Genomic DNA, 21,062 nt, shown 5'->3' on the forward strand with positions numbered 1-21,062 from the left:
TACCACAGAGACTTTTAAGGTTGATTTAAAAGCAGAAAATTGATGAACTGATAAGAGAACATCAGCGAAGGGAAAGTGAAGATTTCAGGTACTCTCTCTCTCTTATCTCTTTTAGTATTATGTTATATTGTGGAATGTAACTCTGCTGTAACTGAGAATCACTTAAATTAATTCACTATTAGAAACTAATTATTGATGATCTCATCAACCGATTTTGTTGGTTCAGCATAGAGATTAATTTATCATGTGTACAGATATTTTTCTGAAAGGGCATGGAGGATTTGATTGATGGGAAATAACTTGAAAATTGTTTTAAAGATAAAGTAAGATAATAATATATGAACACTTCAGCTTATTGGTGTGCTGTCGATCTTGAACTATCGACATTAATCTCTGCTAGACTCGTTTTATTTTGTTCAGATTTTTGAAAAGTCTTATCTTTGCTAGACTCGAAATGGCTGCTGGGAAATATCAAGAATCCTACTCTTCACGGTTTTCTAATTGTAAATATCAAGTGTTCTTGAGTTTTAGAGGTGAAGACACCCGCAAGAACTTTACCGACCACCTCTACAAGGCCCTGATTCATGCAGGGTTTCACACATTTAGAGATGATGATGAAATTCGGAGAGGAAAGAATATAAGGCTGGAGCTCCAGAAGGCAATAAAACAATCAAAAATAGCGATAATCGTGTTCTCCAAAAACTATGCTTGGTCGAAATGGTGCCTCGATGAACTCGTAAAGATCATGGAACGTAAGAGGAATGCTGAATGCATAGTTTTCCCAGTATTCTATCATGTGGATCCATCTGAAGTCAGAAATCAAACTGGGAGCTTTGCTGCAGCATTTGTGGAACATGAAAAGCACTACAAGGAGAAGATGGAGCGGGTGAATGGGTGGAGGATTGCTTTGAAGGAAGTTGCAAATTTAGCTGGAATGGATTTAGGAGATGGGTAAGTTATATCTCTTGATGAAACTATACATAGCATAAGACTAGAATGCTGGCCGTGAACTTTTAATTAATTTCTTTCAGTTAAGTGTACTGATAAGAAAACATACAAGAAAAATAAAATAAAATACTTATGATTTCTTCTTCTTCTTCTTCTTCTTCTTCTTTTCCGATCATGATTTGGTTTTAATAGGTGGTGATAACGCACCTACAAATTTAACTATCATTCATGGACACGCAACTGTTGTTTATTTCTATCCTTTATAGAGAGGCTACTGATTATCCCACCTTGTATTTTACTTTTTGATGCAGGTACGAGGCACAGTTTGTCCAATCTATTGTGGAGAATGTCTTAAAGAATTTGGATCCAAAAATATTTTATGTCCCCCTTCATTTCATCGGAAGAGATGCTTTAGTACAAGATATCAACTCATGGTTGCAAGATGGATCCCATGGTGCTGCCATTGCTTTACTCTATGGAATAGGTGGAGTTGGAAAGACAGCCATAGCTAAGAGTGTTTTTAACCAGAACTATTATAAATTTGAAGGAAAGAGCTTTCTCTCAAATTTTAGGTCAAAGGATATAGTTTGCCTACAGAGGCAACTTCTTTTCGACATCCTAAACAAGACTGTTGAGATAAATGATCCTGATGAAGGAATTCTGAAGATTAAGGGTGCATTATGTTGCAGAAGAACTCTTATTGTTCTAGATGATGTGGACAAAAGGGACCAATTCAATAAAATCATTGTCATGCAAAATTGGCTTTGTAAAGGAAGTAAAATCATTGTAACAACCAGAAATAAGGGTTTGTTTTCAGCTAATGATATTCAGTGGATCCGGTACAAAGTTGAACTGCTAGATGATGAAAAATCACTTGAGCTTTTCAGTTGGAATGCCTTTGGACAAGCTAACCCTGTTGATGGTTTTGTGGAAGACTCTTGGAGAATAGTATATCATTGTAATGGACTTCCATTAGCTCTTCGAGTTATTGGCTCTTCATTGTCCGGAAAAGGAAGAGAAATATGGGAAAGCGCATTACAACAAATGGAAGTGATTCTTAATTTTGAAGTTCAAAAGGTTCTTCGAATAAGTTACGACTTTCTTGATGGTGATTATCCGAAGAACTTATTCCTTGATATCGCATGTTTCTTCAATGGAATGGATGTGGATGATGCAGTTAGGATACTGGATGGGCTCGATAAAGGTGCAAGATTTGGGATTGACAATCTCATCGATAGATGTCTTGTTGAAATCAACAGTGATCAAAGGTTGTGGATGCATCAACTAGTAAGAGATATGGGTAGGGAAGTTGCTCGTCAAGAATCACCCAAATGTCAAAGAATATGGCATCATGAGGATGCTTTTACAGTTTTGAAAGGAACTACTGTAAGTAGCTCAATTTTTTTAAATGTCTACTTAAATGGTTTGTGGTGCCTTGACATATTCATTCATCTACTTTCCTTTCTCATGTACTTTTAATATTGTTATGCAGGATGCTGAAAAATTGCGTGGCCTTACCATTGATATGCATGCATTAATGGAATATCGTTATGCAGAAGTTGTCTGTACTGATTCAATGGTTTGTCGCAAGCGCCGCAGGCTTAACTTCTTTCAACAATGGCTTTCCGATTTTTTCGATGGGGGAAAATTACAAACTGGCCAAACAAGTTTGTTTCCCATCCTCAGCACGGATGCTTTTAGAAAGATGCCAGATGTAAAATTTCTTCAACTAAACTACACTAATTTTCATGGAAGTTTTGAGCACTTTCCCAAGAATTTGATATGGTTATGTTGGCATGGATTGTCTTGGAGCTCCATACCAAATCACGTATGCTTGGAGAAGCTGGTGGTTCTTGATCTATCCAGAAGTTGTCTAGTTGATGCTTGGAAGGGCAAACCGGTATGTATCAAGTCTCTCTATAGCTATCTCTCTCGTTTTCAATTGATAACAACTAAATTCATGTATTTTCACAGTTTCTTCCAAAATTGAAAATTCTTGATCTCCGTCACTCTCGTGATCTCATTAGAACCCCAGACTTCTCGGGTCTCCCAGCCCTTGAAAAACTAATACTTGAAGACTGCATCCGTTTGGTTCAATTTCACGAATCTATTGGTGATTTACAAAGATTGTTGATCTTAAATCTAAGAAATTGTACAAGTCTTATGGAGCTTCCAGAAGAAATGAGTAGATTGAATTCACTTCAAGAGCTGGTTTTAAATGGTTGTTCAAATCTTAATAACCTGAATATGGAGTTAGAGCATCATCAAGGGCGCAAGTTGCTTCAAAGTGATGGAATTGTTGCAAGTACATCATTCATTTCATCTCTTCCATTGAAGCTATTCTTTCCCTTTAGGTTTTCAACGAGGAAAATGTTGAGATTTACCTTGTTTTCACTGCCACGCTTCTTGGAGAGTCTAGATTTAAGTGGAACTCCAATTTGTTTTCTTCCAGAAAGCATCAAGGATCTTGGTCTACTCAGAGCCCTATATTTAAGAAATTGCAAAATGCTTCAGGCACTCCCAGAGCTTCCATTCCTTTTGGATTTGTTAGATGTGTCCTTTTGCTATTCACTGCAAGGACTTGCAAATCCAAAGAGTTGGACTGAAGGAGATGGTTGTGATCACTTAGTCGAGTTCCAAGATCGGATAAAGCAAGAATTAATTCAAAAGGTAGACTCTCAAATGTTCAGAATAATGGAAACGGTTAGTGCTCAAATACAGCCATCGAGATTTCAGGTCCTCCTTCACCCATTTTATTGTTTTGGAAATCTACATTTTAATACTTTTCTTTTACTCATTTTATAAACTTTGTTTTGGTGGTACAGATAACATTTATGGATGGCATATTCAACGTTGTCGTCTATGCATTTGAAGATGAGATGTTCTCCAATTTGTTTTGTGCAGAGGGAGAAGAGGATAAATGGCTAATTCAGAATGAGTTTGTAGATAACTTTTCATTCAAAATATCCTCACCTCCTGCGCACCGGATATGTGGCTTTAATTTATTCACAGGGCTTGGTGTGACGTCAGCATACCGTGGCTTTAGTAATGTTTATATTGAAATCAGAAACAATACGAGTGGTCAATCCTTGCTTTGTCAATTCTTTGTCTTCCCTATGAGGTACGCGCGTGGTGTTCGGGAAGTCCAATCGTTATTGCACACGAAATTAGGGGGCAATGATCCTGCATTTGATAATGGTGATGACGTGAGTATTTCAGTGCGTCCACGTGGTCCAGCTATCCAAATAAGGACCGTTGGTGTACAATGGTTGCATGAAGAGGAAGGAAAGGATGAAGATATCAATGCCCACAACAGTAGCGATGATGATGATGCAGCACACGTAGCCGAAGTAGAAATAGCTTCTCATATAGTTAGAAATTATAATTGTGCTTTCCATGGTAAACGCAGGGCTCGCAATTTCACTTTTTGGAATTTTGCAAAGAAGGGTCTACAACTTGAATTATTTTAGGTTTCATTAAGTAGAGGTTTGCTTTTTTAGATTTCAACCGTAAAATCAAAAAAGCTGGAAAGCTTTTGAAATAGTTTTTTCTTTTTTCTTGAAAAGCTTATCATGAAAATAGCATGAGATCTTTTATTTATAAATATTTATAAGGGCCTTCATATTCAAAAATGTAATATGATATTATTTTATTAATTTTTATTTATAATAAGACATATTAAATATAAGTTAACCTTCCAATTTTCATGTTATTTTATCTATTTTATTTCATTTTTTTATATAAAAAATAAAATAAAAATAACACATGATAAAATTTAATTGGTAATTTTTTATCTGACGAGCCCATTTGCTGTTTTCTCTTAAACAACTAAAAAACGCTCGAGTTCTCTTCCAATTTTCTGACGAGCCAAGTCAACGGGAAACCTCACACACTCTTTTGACAACAGAATCCCATTACTATCACTCCATGGAACCTCCATTCTTATAAAACATGAGTGCCGAGGAAAAGGAAAGAACAAATGAAGACGCGACTTAACATAATGATCTCCTCGTATGGGCCAAAATCAGTTCAAATTAAAGAGACAGTCCTACTGAGAGGACAATGGTGCTCATGGTAAGAGAAGCCAAAATCACCCAACTGATTAACAAATCAAGACGGTCATGAAATAATTTGCATTATTTCTCTGTTACTGTCTCCTGGTGGCATGATGCAGTCCCCTTAAAAAACTTTCTTTATTGGCTTAGCCATACAATTTACATGTTTTTAGCGATTCACATGACATTAACAAATGATACAAGTTTTGGATAAGAATCTACAACACGCTAAAACATCCTTATTGACGATCCTTTATTCCGACATCATCTAGGATTCCTCGAACAATGAGATAGTAAATCGTTAACTCTTTCCCCTCATTTTGTTAGGTGCTTAGCATACTGGGTAGCTATTTCCTGGTGATTCCTCCGATCAGGTAGGCAAAAAGTAATCATTGAATTAATCAAACAGACTAAGAACACATATAAAACGAGTTAGAAAACAATCCAATAGGCTCAGGCAATGATCAACATGATACAGAGAACTTTCAACTGATATACCTGGTTGCAGCAGGATCATGGTCTTGTTTTCTACTTGTGTCTGCAATGACTACCACTTTCTTATCCAGTTCATATCCATCATTCTGAATAATGAGAAAGCCCATTTTATCAGGACACCAAACATTCGGTAAATACCACCCATAAAAGCTCATGCCAGTTAGCTCACGAATATGCAACAAGGATGTCTTTTCAGTATTGATTCATGCAGAAATAAATTCTGAGTGATTTTTTTTCCACCGTTGGTAATCAATCAAATCTATATTCTATGAAACTTTCCTCATCCAGAAGCGAGTAATCTTATACATGTTCTGTAAACTCATCGTACAGTTGATTGACTGATCTTTGTAGCTCTAGAACAAGATTTGCACCAAGTCTCAACTTTCTCACCAAGTCATACTCATCCATTCAGGATGATTTTGAAGCCATTGGGTTTATACCGAGCCAGACAAGATTTACACTTAGTAAAATTTACCTATTTCACCATTGTATAATATGTAAAAGTTTGGGTACATCAATTTTTCTAGTATCTTAAACCAAGATATTGTTTGATTTTCAGGTTTCTAAAGAAGAGTTTGTAGAGGAGTTTTGCAGAGAAGATGAGAAGAAATTCTTGTATATATTTTTTGTGTCTTTTCCAATGCAAGAATCCTGCTTTTATACACATTACATGTAATTAATAACAGAATCCTAGATTTTAGGAATCAATTCATCTCAACCATTCATCAATTGAGGGCTACGATTCTTACACATGTAAGAAACAGTTTGTAACAGAAATTAACAGAAAAAACTGCTATAACTGCTATAACTGCTTTAACTGTTTTTTTAACTGTTGTAACTGCTTTTAACAGAAACTTCTTCCATTACTTCATTCTTCATTCTTCTGTTTATAACCTCAGGCTTTACTTCTGAAGCTTTAAAAACAAGTAACCACCTTAACTTTCAACAGCCTCTCCTAAGCTGCTTACTGGTTTAACTCCAAGATTCAATCTTAGTTGCTTGAATCTGTCTTTAGGCAATGCTTTCGTGAAGATGTCTGCAAGTTGCTCTTCACTTCTGCAGAATTGCATATTTATCACTCCCTCTTGCAGAGCTTCTCTTATGAAATGATATTTTCTATTTATGTGTCTGGTTCTTTGATGAAAAATAGGATTCTTGGCCATTGAAATTGCTGACATGTTATCACAGAACAAAGGTGTTGCTTCGGCTTGCATTTCACCAAAATCATCAAGAACAAATCTTAACCAAATTGCCTGAGCTGTTGCTTCAGATGCTGAGACATACTCAGCTTCTGCAGTTGATAATGCCACTGTGTTCTGTTTCAAAGAAGCCCAAGAGAATGCTCCACTTCCAAAACTGAATGCATAACCAGAGGTGCTCCTGCTGTCATCTTCACTTCCTGCCCAATCTGCATCACAAAATCCAATAAGAGTTGCTGACTGATCTCTAACGTATTCAATGCCATAGCTGAGAGTTCCTTGCACATATCTTAGAACCCGTTTTGCAACTCCCATATGAATTTTGGTAGGTCCATTCATGAACCGTGACAGCAAACTGGTAGCATACATCAAATCAGGTCTTGTTGCTGTCAAATATAGTAAACTTCCTACTATTTTTCTGTAAAGACCTTCATCAGCCAACTCACTCCCATCCACCTTCTTTAGTTTCTCACCAGTGGCCAAAGGAATAGAGACTGGTTTGCAGTCCTCAAGCCCAAACTTACTAAGCAAGGATTTGACATACTTGCTTTGATGAATGAATACTCCTTGATCGGTTTGCAGTATTCCCATGCCAAGAAAATGGTGAAGAAGTCCAAGATCAGTCATCTCATATCTCTGCATCATTTCCTTTTTGAACTCACTCAGCATCCTCTCGCTACTACCAGTATATACAATGTCATCAACATAGATTGAGACAATGATCAAATTACCTTCATGATCAGACCTTGTATACAAAGTAGCTTCACTTGTGCTCTTTTTGAATTTGCACATGGAGAGGTACGCATCAATCTCACTGTACCAGGCCCTTGGTGCCTATTTTAATCCATACAAAGCCTTCCTGAGTTTGTAGATTTTGTGTCCTGCATTCTTTACTTCAAACCCCTCAGGCTGCTCTACATATACATCTTCTTCAAGCACACCATTTAGGAATGCTGACTTAACATTCAATTGGAACAACTTCCAACCCTTTTGTGCTGCAAGTGCAATAAGAGTTCGAATTGTATCTAACCTTGCTACTGGTGCAAAGGTTTCATTGTAGTCAATTCCAGATTTCTGTGCATATCCTTTTGCCACAAGTCGAGCCTTGTGTTTCTGTATTGTTCCATCAAGATGAAGTTTGGTTTTGTACACCCATTTCACTCCTATAACAAGTTTGTCAGTCGGTCTCTCCACCAATTCCCAAGTATTGTTCTTCTCTATCATTTCCAGTTCTTCCTTCATAGCCTCCTGCCAGGCTTTATCTCCAGCTGCTTCTTGATAATTCTCAGGTTCTATGATGCACATGTGGCACCTTGCATATATATCTTCCAAGGATTTTTAACTTTACTGGAGTAGAGCTAGGTGTTGATTGTTGACTGTTATCACTGTCAGTATTCTCAACTAACTCTTCAACTGTAGAGTTTGGATAAGAACATTCAACATTATCGGGTTGGATTGCAGCAGAATGTTCTTCAGGATTTTCACCTTCAGCTTCATCTCCTTCAAGGTTGAGAGGCATTTGCATTTGATTCATCCGATTTCTTCCCCAATTCCATGACTTATCCTCACTGAAGATCACACTTCTTGAGAGTACAATCTTCTCAGATTTCAGATCATACACTCTATATCCCTTTTCACAACTGCCATATCCAACAAAGACTCCTTTTCCAGCTTTGCTATCCCATTTCTGCCTTAGGGATGATGGGATATGTGTGTAGCATAAACACCCGAACACTTTCAGGTGCTTGACTCCTGGCTTTCTTCTTGTGAAGGCTTCAAATGGTGTTTTTTCCATAACTGATGTTGTGTAACATCTGTTTTGAAGATAAACGGTTGTACTCACAGCTTCTGCCCAGAATCTCACTGGCATTTCTTTCTCTATCAACATGGACTTTGCCATCTCACAGATTGTCCTGTTTCTCCTCTCTGCAACTCCATTCTGTTGAGGAGAGTATGCAATTGTCAGCTGCCTCTCCATTTCTTGTTTTACACAGAATTCTTGAAACTCATTTGAGGTATATTCACCAGCTCTGTCACTCCTCAACTTCTTCAATTTATACCCACTTTGCAGTTCAACAAGAGCTTTAAATTTCTTGAACACATTAAGTGTATCAGATTTATTTCGGAGGAAGTATACCCAGCACATTCTTGAGTAGTCGTCATTGAATGTGATGAAGTATTTGTTCCCCCCAACTGATTCGTTCTGAATTGGTCCACACAGGTCTGTGTGTATCAGCTCCAGTGGATAGCTTGCTCTCCACGTTTGTTCTTTGTTAAATTTCTCCCTGTGATGTTTTCTTGAAGCACAGCCTGCACACACATCTTCCACTTCTGTCAATACAGGAAGTCCACATACCATCTCCTTCTGCTGCATCTTTTTCATGCTAGCAAAGTTCAAGTGTCCCAGTCTTCTATGCCATATCCAGGAATCTTCAATCACTGATGCTTTCCTTGCTGCAGGTGTCATGGACTCAAGTGAAAGGGGAAAGCATCGATTTCCTCCCATGGTTACTATTGCTACAATATTGTTGAGGCTTTCATCATCAAATATCATTGCTTTGTTACCTCCAAACAGGATGTAATAACCATGCTCCATCATCTGGCTTACACTTAATAGGTTTTCATCCAATCCTGGAACAAGCAGCACCTCTTGTATGTATCTCTTCCCATGCTGAGTCTTCACCACCAGTGTGCCTTTTCCAGTTGCTTACACAAGATCTCCAGAGCCCATCTTTACTTTGCAGGTTACAGTTCTATCAATGTTGATTAGTTCAGATTCTTGAGATGTCATATGGTTCCTGCAGGCACTGTCCACGAACCATATATTTATGTCTTGCAGACTTGCAGAATGACAAGCATAGAACATGGTTCCTGTGGTTACTCCTTCTTCCTTTGCATAGTTGGCTAATTGTTTGTGACTGTGACTATCACAGTCCTTTGAAATATGGCCAAATCGATTGCATCTTCCACATCTTGGTTTTCCTTTGTGCCTGCACAATCCATGATGATGCTTCTGGCAGACCTGACACTGTGGTTTTACACCTGCTTGACTGCTCCCCTCAACAGTGTTATTCCAGCTTGAATTGTTGTAGCTATTCAGGTTTCTGTTTGGAGTCCAATTTGATCCCCTCCTGTCTTGTGATTGCCATTTTTTAGTAGATCTGCCTTGGAAACCCTTATGTGAGCTGTAGGCTTGATTGTTTCCAACCTTTAAACTGCTAAAGGTTTTTTCTGTTCCTGTTAACTTGTCCCTTTCTTCATGCAGATCCTCCCTCTTATCATAAACTTTGACAGATGCAATGACCTCTTCTGCTCTTAGAACATCAAGGTCTCGTGTCTCTTCAATGATAGACACGATGGACTTATATCTTCTGCTTAAACTCATTTGCAATTTTTGCACAATTCTGGTTTCTGATACATCTTCTCCTAATGATTTCAGATTATTCACAGTTGCAAAGAATTTTGCTAGATAACCATCTAAACTTTCACCTTCTGACATTCTCATGTATCCAAAATCTGCTCTAATTGCTTGAAGTTTCACAGCTCTAACCTTTTTATCTCCTCTGAATTCTCTGCTCAAAATGTCCCAAGCTCCTTTTGCAGTCTTCTCGTTTCTTATGCGTGGGAAAAGGTCATCTGTTAATGCTCCTTGTATGAGGCTTAATGCCTTTGCATTCTTAATTTTGTTTTCTCTGGAGGTAGTGGATGTTTGCAAAGTGGTTTGCTCAGCATCACTCTCTTCATTTCCTGATCCATCTGCAGCCTCAAGTGATTGTTTAGATTGTATTCCATCTTCTATTATGTCCTATAGATCGAATGCTATGAGGGTTGTCTCCATTTTTACAGCCCAAAAATCATAATTTGTGCCATTGAACTGTGGAGTTCTTAGATCTCCTCCAGCAGAGCTTGATCCTACCATTTTGAGTAAGCAACAGTTTAATCAATCTGTTTTCACAGTTTACGCCCCTCTTAGGAATTAGTTTTAGAGCTCTGATACCATGTTTGATTTTCAGGTTTCTAAAGAAGAGTTTGTAGAAGAGTTTTGCAGAGAAGATGAGAAGAAATTCTTGTATATATTTTCTGTGTCTTTTCCAATGCAAGAATCCTGCTTTTATACACATTACATGTAATTAATAACAGAATCCTAGATTTTAGGAATCAATTCATCTCAACCATTCATCAATTGAGGGCTACGATTCTTACACATGTAAGAAACGGTTTGTAACAGAAATTAACAGAAAAAACTGCTATAACTGCTTTAACTGTTTTTTTAACTGCTGTAACTGCTTTTAACAGAAACTTCTTCCATTACTTCATTCTTCATTCTTCTCGTTATAACCTCAGGCTTTACTTCTGAAGCTTTAAAAACAAGTAACCAGCTTAACTTTCAACAGATATTTCATCATGAATTTTGTAATATGTAAGTTCTTTTTAGGTAACGTATTTTTAGTCTATTCAATAATACTATTATAATTGATCTGATTTGATAATAAACATTACAATGGTAATTAATTTACACAGATAAGTTGTGTACCCATTCCATATGTGTGCTTTTACTGTGAGTTATAAACTACTAAATTCACTTTCTTGGATGTTGTTAGGATTGCAAGATGTGTGCTTTTGCAAATAATTTAGGCTTCCAGATGGGCATCCTTGTGTGCTTGTAAATGCTGGTAGCAAGTGCTGATAAAATATGTACAAATATTTATCTGAAATGGCCCGGGGAGTTGATTTCTGGGAAATAACTTGAAAAAAATGCTTTAACGAAGAAGTAAGATAATAATATTTAAATACTTCAGCTAATTGGTGTGTTACAGAATCTTGAATTATCGACAGTTGATCCTGCAAGCTTTTTTTTCTCATTTGTCAGATATTTGAAATTGTTTTCGTTGCTAGATTCAAAATGGCTGCTGGGAAACATCAAGAACCCTCGTCTTCACGGTCTTCTCCTTGCAAATATCAAGTGTTCTTGGGTTCAGGGGCAAGGACACCCACAAGTACTTTACTGATCGCTCTTCACAGCCCTTGTTCAAGCAGGGATTCACACATTTAGAGACGATGATGAAATTGGGAGAGGAGAAAATATCAAGTCAGCTCCGACAGGCAATACAACAATAAAAAAATATCGATAATTGTGTTCTCCAAAGATTATGCTTCGTCGATGTGGTGCTTCGATGAACTTGTAATGATCATGGAGTGTAAGAGGAATGCTGACTGCATAGTTTTGCCAGTATTCTATGATGTGGATCCATCTGAAGTCGCTGTAGCATTAATATTGGATCATGAAAAGCGTTTCAAGGAGGAGATGGAGCGAGTGAATTGGTGGAGGATTGCTTTGTAGAAAATTGCAGATTTAGGAGGAATGGTTTTAGGAAATGGGTAAGTTGTATTTCTGAATGAAATTACAAATATCATAAGACTAGAATGCTGGTAGTGAACTCTTAATTTTTTCAGGTTTGTAGTAAAGCATTTAGACAATGACTGATATTACCTCTCCAATTTAGAAAAAAACTGTACCACTCCCAACTCAGTGAACATTAAAGAAAAATAAAAATAAAAGAAACTTTTTTTTCTCATTTTCAGATATTTTTGTTCTTAGTTACTTGAAAAAAGCAATGATTTCTACATTATTCCATTTTCGGTTTCAATCATTGACGCACAGCCTGGTTTAATTTCTTTTTTCCAAGATACTAAGATTTTGAAACTTTATAGAGAGACTACTAATTATCATATATTGCATTTTTCTTTTTGATGCAGGCATGAGGCACAGCTTGTCCAATCTATTGTCGACAAGGTCTCAAAGAAATTGGATCGTAAAATATTTCATATCCCCCTTCATTTCATTGGAAGAGATCCTCTAGTAAAAAACATATCAACTTATGGTTGCAAGAATATGGCTCCCACAGTTCTGCCTTTGATATACTCTATGGGATTGGTGGAGTAGGGAAGACAACCATAGCAAATAGTGTTTATAACCAGCAGTTTCATAAGTTTGAAGGTAGGATCTTTCTATCAAATGTTAGAGAATAGTCAAAAGAATCCAATGTTGTAGTTTGCCTACAGAGGCAACTTCTTTCAGATATCCTAAACAATGCTGATGACATACATGATGTTGATGAAGGGATTATATTAAAGACGCGTTATGTTGCAGAAGAAATCTTATTGTTCTTGATGATGTGGACAAATGGGACCACTTCAATGCAATTGTTGGCACGCGAAATTGGCTTCGCCAAGGAAGTAAATCATTGTAAGAACTAGAAATAAGGCTTTGATTGTAGCTGATGGTGAGTGTGTCAAGTGCAAAGATGAACCTCTAGATAACAAAAAATCACTTAATCTTTTGAGTTGGCATGCCTGTGGACAAGCTTACCCAGTTGAAGATTTTATTGAGGAATCTTGGAGAATAGTACATCATTGTAATGGACTTCCATTAGCCCTTTGTGCTATTGGTGCTTCATTTTTTAGTAAAAGCAGAAAAGTATGGGAAAGCGCATTACATGAAATGGAAGTGATTCCAAATTGTCAAGTTCAAAAGGTTCTTGCAAAAAGTTAGAACTCTCCTGATGATGATTATCAGAAGAACTTATTCCTTGATATTGCTTATTTCTTCAATGGAATGGATGAGGATTATGCAGCTAGGACACTTGATGGGTTCGGTATAGATGCAAGATTTAGGATTGACTATCTCATCGATTGATGTCTTGTAGAAATTGTTAAAATAAAATAATAAAAATTTATAAATGCATCAACTCGTAAGAGACATGGGAAGGGAAATTGCTCGTCAAGAATCACCCAAATGTCAAAGAATATGGCATCACATGGAAGCTTTTACAGTTTTGAAAGAAACAAGTGTAAGAGTAACTGGTTCTGTTTTCCTATCTTCATGGTATTTAGGTGTCTTAAAATGTTCATGCTTTTACTTTCTTTTCTCATTTATTTTCAATATTTTGGAAGCATGATGCTGAAAAATTGTGTGGCCTTACCCTGTATATGCATGAATCCGTACAGAAGTTGTCTGTACTGATTCAATGGTTCGCCTGCAACCGCTGCAGGCTTAACTTCTTTCAACAATGTCTTCTTCCTACATTCCTCTCTCAATAGTGGCTTTCTGAGTTTTTCTTGGGGGAACAAGTACAAATTGACCAAACAAGTTTGTTTCTTGTCCTCAGCACGAAACAAATTTTCTCTACATTTTTATAAGTTCTTGATCTCTGTTGCTTATTTTATAAGTTCTGCTTTATTTCAACTCTACATTTTTGTTCTTGTATATCTAGAAACTTTTCCCTTTGCTCATTTTATAAATTCTGCTTTGATGGAACAGATAGAACTTTAGGGCAACAGATTCAATGTTGTCCTTGAATATGATGAAAATGAGATGTTTAGGTGGTTTCACGAGGAGGAAGAACAGGAGTAGCTACTTTAGAAAGAGTATGTAGAGTACTTGCAATTCAAAATATCCTCACCCGCTGCGCACCGGATATGTGGCTTTGATCTATTCACCGAGTCTGGGTTTCTTACCCCTTAATTTTTCGATAGAATTTTTGGCCGAAATGATGTCAATAGCCATCAACTTCTCCTCTTAATTAGATTTTTCTAACTTGATTCTTACTTCAGGATGTCAATAGCCATCAACTTCTGGAATTTATTTTCTAACTTTTTTCTTACTTCACGATGTCAATAGCCGTAACTCCCGGCACCAAAATTTTCCGACTTTCTGCTTCCGATATTAGCCATGGAAAATTCCTCACGCGGAAACGTTCCATACCATAGAGAGAGAGTGGACTTGTAGGGATGACTTGTCTTAAAATTACAATCCACCCTTTCTCTCTCAATTTTAAAACCATTCGCCCATGTCTTGGGCCCAGTTGTAGACTAGTTCTGATTACATAAGGGTGTGTTTGGTATTATGATTTGAAAGTATTTTAGTATATCAAAATAATTTGAAAATATAAAAAACATATTAATTTAAAATAAAAAAATAAAAAAATAATAATTAAAATTTTACTTTAAATTAATATGTTTTTTATGTTTTTGTATCATTTTGATGTGCTAATGTCAAAAATAATTTTTAAAAATAAAAAAAAAATTATTTTAATGTGTTTTGGAATGAAAAACACTTTGAAAAACAACCGCTACCACACTCTCAAACACGCTCCTAAAATAAATTTCAGGTAATTGCGTTATCCAATTAACTTAAATAACTATTTGGGAATGTGGTTGTAGTTGCTTTTTAAAGTGTTTTTCATTTGGAAATGCCTCAAAATGATATTTTTTTTTTATTTTTAAAAAATTATTTTTGATATCAGCGCATCAAAATGATTTGAAACACTAAAACAATATTAATTTAAAGCAAGGAAAAAAAGAAAAAAAAATTCAAATTTTTTCAGAAATGCTTTTGAAACACAAAAACAAACATGATCTTAAGTCAATTATTTTATTTTTTGTTTTAAAATAAATTATTTGATGTTGATCTGATTGAATTTCATTCGGAGTTAGCAAGACTTAGTTAAATTAATATTTTTTTTATTTAAATTTAAATTTAAATTTTATTTATAAAAAATCTGATTCAGGAGTTTTTTATATCCGAGAACAAACTATTAAAGACCTCAAATTCCATAAATCTTAAATTCTAAATAAACAAGAAATTAAATTATTTAAATGAAATACTAATCTAAAAATTATACTGGTTGACTAATTTATTTAATTTAACCAATTGCTTTGTTTTTCAATTAATTCTTCATAAATCTACTTTACTTTCAACATATTCAAATGATGCAACAAGAATTACAGGGCCCGGTAAACTTTCCAAGTCAGATATGAAGAGCCTTATCCTCCACGTGCCTTTATCTTACTGGTGGGTGAAGTAAGAAGAACCGTGTGAGTTGATGGGAGGGATTATGTGTTGTGTGTGTGTCTAATGTCCCTTTTGGTAATTATAGCAAGAATTACAGGCCCTAGTAAACGCGTGATAAATGATTTGAGCAAATTAAATAAAAAAAGGGTCCTCACGCGGGAAATGGTCCATACCACAACGACTTGTAAGGCTGACTTGAAAGCATAAAATTGATGAACTGATAAGAGAACATCAGCGAAGGGAAAGTGAAGATTGCAGGTACTCTCTCTCTCTTATCTCTTTTAGTATTATGTTATATTGTGGAATGTAACTCTGCTGTAAGTGAGAATCACTTAAATTAATTCACTGTTAGAAACTAATTATTGATGATCTCATCAACCGATTTTGTTGGTTCAGCATAGAGATTTATCATATTGTGGAATGTACAGATATTTTTCTGAAAGGGCATGGAGGATTTGATTGCTGGGAAATAACTTGAAAACTGTTTTAAAGATAAAGTAAGATAATAATATATGAATACTTCAGCTTATTGGTGTGCTGTCGATCTTGAACTCTCGACATCAATCCTGCAACTCGTTTTATTTTGTTCAGATCTTTGAAAAGTCTTATCTTTGCTAGACTCGAAATGGCTGCTGGGAAATATCAAGAATCCTACTCTTCACGATTTTCTAATTGTAAATATCAAGTGTTCTTGAGTTTTAGAGGTGAAGACACCCGCAAGAACTTTACCGATCACCTCTACAAGGCCCTGGTTGATGCAGGGTTTCACACATTTAGAGATGATGATGAAATTCGGAGAGGAAAGAATATAGAGCTGGAGCTCCAGAAGGCAATACAACAATCAAAAATAGCGATAATCGTGTTCTCCAAAAACTATGCTTGGTCGAGATGGTGCCTCGATGAACTTGTAATGATCATGGAACGTAAGAGGAATGCTGACTGCATAGTTTTCCCAGTATTCTATCATGTAGATCCATCTGAAGTCAGAAATCAAACTGGGAGCTTCGCTGCAGCATTTGTGGAACATGAAAAGCACTACAAGGAGGAGATGGAGCGGGTGAATGGGTGGAGGATTGCTTTGAAGGAAGTTGCAAATTTAGCTGGAATGGATTTAGGAGATGGGTAAGTTATATCTCTTGATGAAACTATACATTGCATAAGACTAGAATGCTGGTCGTGAACTCTTGATTTCTTTCGGTTAAGTGTACTGATAAGAAAACATATAAGAAAAATAAAATAAAATACTTATAATTTCTTCTTCTTCTTCTTCTTTTTCGATCATGATTTGGTTTTAATAGGTGGTGATCATAACACACCTACAAATTTAACTATCAATCATGGACACGCAACCCGGTTTAATTTCTTAGTTAAATGTTGTTTATTTCTATCCTTTATAGAGAGGCTACTAATTATCCCACGTTGTATTTTACTTTTTGATGTAGGTACGAGGCACCGTTTGTCCAATCTATTGTGGAGAATGTCTCAAAGAATTTGGATCCAAAAATATTTTATGTCCCCCTTCATTTCATTGGAAGAGATGCTCGAGTACAAGATATCAACTCATTGTTGCAAGATGGATCCCATGGTGCTGCCATTGCTTTACTCTATGGAATTGGTGGAGTTGGAAAGACAGCCATAGCTAAGAGTGTTTTTAACCAGAACTATTATAAATTTGAAGGAAAGAGCTTTCTATCAAATTTTAGGTCAAAGGATATAGTTTGCCTACAGAGGCAACTTCTTTTCGACATCCTAAACAAGACTGTCGAGATAAATGATGAAGATGAAGGAATTCTGAAGATTAAGGATGCATTATGTTGCAGAAGAACTCTTATTATTCTAGATGATGTGGACAAAAGGGACCAATTCAATAAAATCATTGTCATGCAAAATTTGCTTTGTAAAGGAAGTAAAATCATTGTAACAACCAGAAATAAGGGTCTGTTTTCAGCTAATGATATTCAGTGGATCCGGTACAAAGTTGAACTGCTAGATGATGAAAAATCACTTGAGCTTTTTGTTGGAAATTTGGCAGAAATAGAGAACAGAAATTGAAGGGTTTAGGCTGCACACTCTCTAATTTGGTAGAATACAATACATATGAAAATGGTACTCTCACTCCTTTTTCATTATGAGATTCATACAATATATAGACATTAATAGTTGCGACTCTTCAATACTAATAGTTGTAACTCTTCAATACTAATAATTGTGATCTTCAATACTAATAGATGCAACTCTTCAATACTAATAATTGTGACTCTTCAATACTAATCTTGATAAATAAGTTTAATAACTAACATTCACCCCTCTTAAACTTGTTTCATCAATCTTCACGATTCCAAGCTTCTTCTGCAGATAACAAAAAACTTCAGTCTTCAATGGCTTTGTAAAAATATCAGCAATCTGTTCATGAGTGTTGACATGAACTAACTCCACATCGCCTTCTTTTATGTGCTCTCTAATAAAATGAAATCGAGTATCAATATGCTTTGAACGTTCATGATGCACTGGATTCTTTGCAAGAGCTATAGCAGACTTGTTATCAACGAAAATTCTTGTGGCTTCACTCTGTTTCTGTTGCAGATCTTCCATCAATTTCCTTAGCCATATTGCATGACACACGCATGATGCAGCAGCAATGTATTCTGCTTCACATGTGGATAATGCAACAATAGATTGTTTCTTGGATGTCCATGTGAATGTTGTTTCTCCCATGAAAAATATGAATTCAGTTGTGCTTTTCCTGTCTTCCAAGCTTCCTGCCCAATCACTATCACTATAACCTGTGATTTTGAAATTCTGTGATGATGAATAACATAATCCATAGTTTAATGTTCCTTTAATAAACCGAAGGATCCTCTTTGCTGCCTTCAAATGTGAACTCCTTGGTCTCTCCATGTATCTGCTAACCAAACCAACTCCAAACAGAATGTCTGGTCTAGTACAAGTTAGATAACGCAAACACCCCACAATACTTTTGTAATATGTAGGATTAACTAAATCTCCTTCTCCTTCTTTAGTTAACCTCGTTCCATACTCAACTGGATTGTCTGCTGGATCACAATCTTCCATAGCAAATTTCTTTAACACTTCTGTTGCATACTTGGCTTGAGAAACGAAAATTCCATTACTGCATTGCTTCACTTCTAATCCCAGAAAATATGCTAGAAGACCTAAGTCTGTCATCTCAAATTCCTTTACCATGGATTGCTTGAAATCTTGAATCATTGTAGGATCATTCCCTGTGAACAGAATATCATCCACGTATAAGCAAACAAACATTATTCTATCATGCAAGTTTTTCTTCACATATAATGCATGTTCATACGGGCATTTTGTAAACCCCTTCTGAGAAAGATAGCCATCAATTCTTGAGTTCCATGCTCTTGGTGCTTGTTTGAGTCCGTAAAGGGCTTTCTTCAATCTGCACACCTTTTCTTCTTCTTCTTTTACTACAAAACCAGCTGGTTGCTCAACATATACTTCCTCTTCAAGATTGCCATTCAAGAATGCTGATTTTACGTCCATCTGAAATATCTTCCATTGTTTCTGAGCAGCCAATGAAATCACCAATCTCACAGTTTCCATTCTTGCTACTGGAGCAAAAACATCTTCATAATCTACTCCATAGCGTTGCTTGTACCCTTTTGCAACTAATCTGGCTTTATGTTTTTCAATTTCTCCTTCAGCATTCTTCTTTGTCTTGAAGATCCATTTTACTCCGATTGCATTGTGACCTTCAGGAAGTGTTGTCAGCTCCCATGTATTGTTCTTCTGAATGGAATTGATCTCCTCCTTCATTGCTTTCTTCCACTTGTCTTCCTGATATGCTTCTTCAAATGTTATGGGATCATTTCCTGAAAACAAACACAACATGTTGACATCATCAAGGTTCATTCTCTCTGTCGCGTCATAGACTTCTTGTATGCTCTTTGTTTTTCTTGCTGAACTTGAAGGACTAGCGGGGCTGCTAGTTGATGGGGCTGGATTGATTATGATTTCTTCTTCATCATTCTGCATTTGTTCTTCTTCTACAACCAATTTCTGCAGTTGTTCCTCAGTACTCCAGTTCCATTCTTGCTCTTCATCAAATCTCACATCTCTTGACATGATCACCTTTTTTGTTACTGGATTGAACAATTTGTAACCATACGAATTTTCTCCATATCCTAGCAGTATGCATTTCTGACTTTTATCTTCAAGCTTGGTTCGTTTTTCATCTTGAATTTTGGCATAAGCTGTGCTGCCAAAAATCCTTAAGTGATCAACTCTCGGTTTCTTCATGCTCCAGGCTTCTTCTGGTGTAAGCATATGCAACCTCTTTGTTGTAAATCTGTTCAACAAATACACAGCACACACAACTGCATCTCCCCAAAATTCTTTAGGACAATTCTTTTCTTTTAACATACATCTAACCATGTTCATAATAGTCCTATTTTTCCTCTCCGATACTCCATTCTGTTGTGGAGTCTGTGGCATTGTGAGCTGATGTGCTATACCATTCTCTTTACAATAATAATCAAAAGCATGAGACACATACTCTCCTCCCCTATCAGTTCTCAGATTTTTCAGCTTGCATTCACTTTGCTTTTCTACTAGATTTTTAAATTCCTTAAACTTGCTCAGCACTTCTTTTTTTTCTTTCAACACATATACCCATGTTTTTCCACTAAAATCATCAGTGAATGTAAGGAAATACCTGTTTCCCCCTATTGTTGTAGGTGTAATTGGCCTACACACATCTGAATACACCAATTCCAGAGGCTGAGATGCTCTAGAACTCTTCTTTGGGAAGGATTTTCGGTGCTGCTTTCCCATCACACACACTTCACACAAATCGTTTGTGTGTTCGAGCTGTGGTATTCCCAGAACCATCCTGTGTTTCTCCATCATCATTAATGATCCACAATTCAGATGTCCATAACGCAAATGCCACAAGTTCGTCAGATTTGAACTTTCTGCCTTGAAACAGTTTGACATACACACATTTACGTCAAGAGGAAACATCCTGTTTTTGGTCATCTTGACTGAGGCAATTAAAGCTCCAGATTCATCAAAAATCTTCAAGTTCTTATTCTTCATCTGCACTTCAAAATCTTGCTCCAGAAATTGTCCCAGACTTAAGATGTTACTCTTCATGTCTGGAACGTAAAATACTTCTGTTATGAATTTCTGCTCACCATTCTTGAGTTGTATAAGAATTCGGCCTCTTCCTTCAACAGGTATTTGAGAAAGATCTCCAAAAGTGATTTTTCCTTTGTAACTCTCATCAATATCTGCAAATGCTTCCTTCATGCCACACATATGATTTGATGCTCCTGTGTCTAGATACCAGGTACTAGATCTGCTATCATCAAATTTTCCACATGCCAGCAGCAGTGCAGGTTCTTCTGAATCACTTACCTTCTCAGCAAAATTAACAACTTTGTCTTCAAATCTGTATTGTGAACAGTCAGAGGCGAAATGACCATATTCCTTGCAATTATAACATTGCACGCCTGTATTGTTATT

The 21,062-nt window shown here is 36.3% G+C and overlaps 2 protein-coding genes across 2 annotated transcripts; both read left to right on the forward strand.

Annotated features, from left to right (window-relative positions):
* The first annotated feature begins 454 nt into the window (after positions 1-454).
* Positions 455-17,802, forward strand: LOC7485098 (TMV resistance protein N-like). Its single transcript, XM_052445387.1, has 2 exons — positions 455-951; positions 16,994-17,802. The coding sequence occupies exons 1-2, from the start codon at positions 455-457 to the stop codon at positions 17,601-17,603; spliced, it is 1,107 nt and encodes a 368-aa protein (XP_052301347.1). The 3' UTR covers positions 17,604-17,802.
* LOC112323404 (disease resistance protein RPV1) lies at positions 2,034-3,765 on the forward strand. Its single transcript, XM_024581518.2, has 3 exons — positions 2,034-2,334; positions 2,441-2,848; positions 2,923-3,765. Exons 1-3 carry the CDS (start codon positions 2,107-2,109, stop codon positions 3,751-3,753), a joined length of 1,467 nt encoding a protein of 488 aa, XP_024437286.2. The 5' UTR covers positions 2,034-2,106; the 3' UTR covers positions 3,754-3,765.
* Positions 17,803-21,062: the final 3,260 nt, after the last annotated feature.

The sequence above is a fragment of the Populus trichocarpa genome, chromosome 11 (genome assembly GCF_000002775.5).
Source record: "Populus trichocarpa isolate Nisqually-1 chromosome 11, P.trichocarpa_v4.1, whole genome shotgun sequence".
Taxonomy (NCBI): domain Eukaryota; kingdom Viridiplantae; phylum Streptophyta; class Magnoliopsida; order Malpighiales; family Salicaceae; genus Populus; species Populus trichocarpa.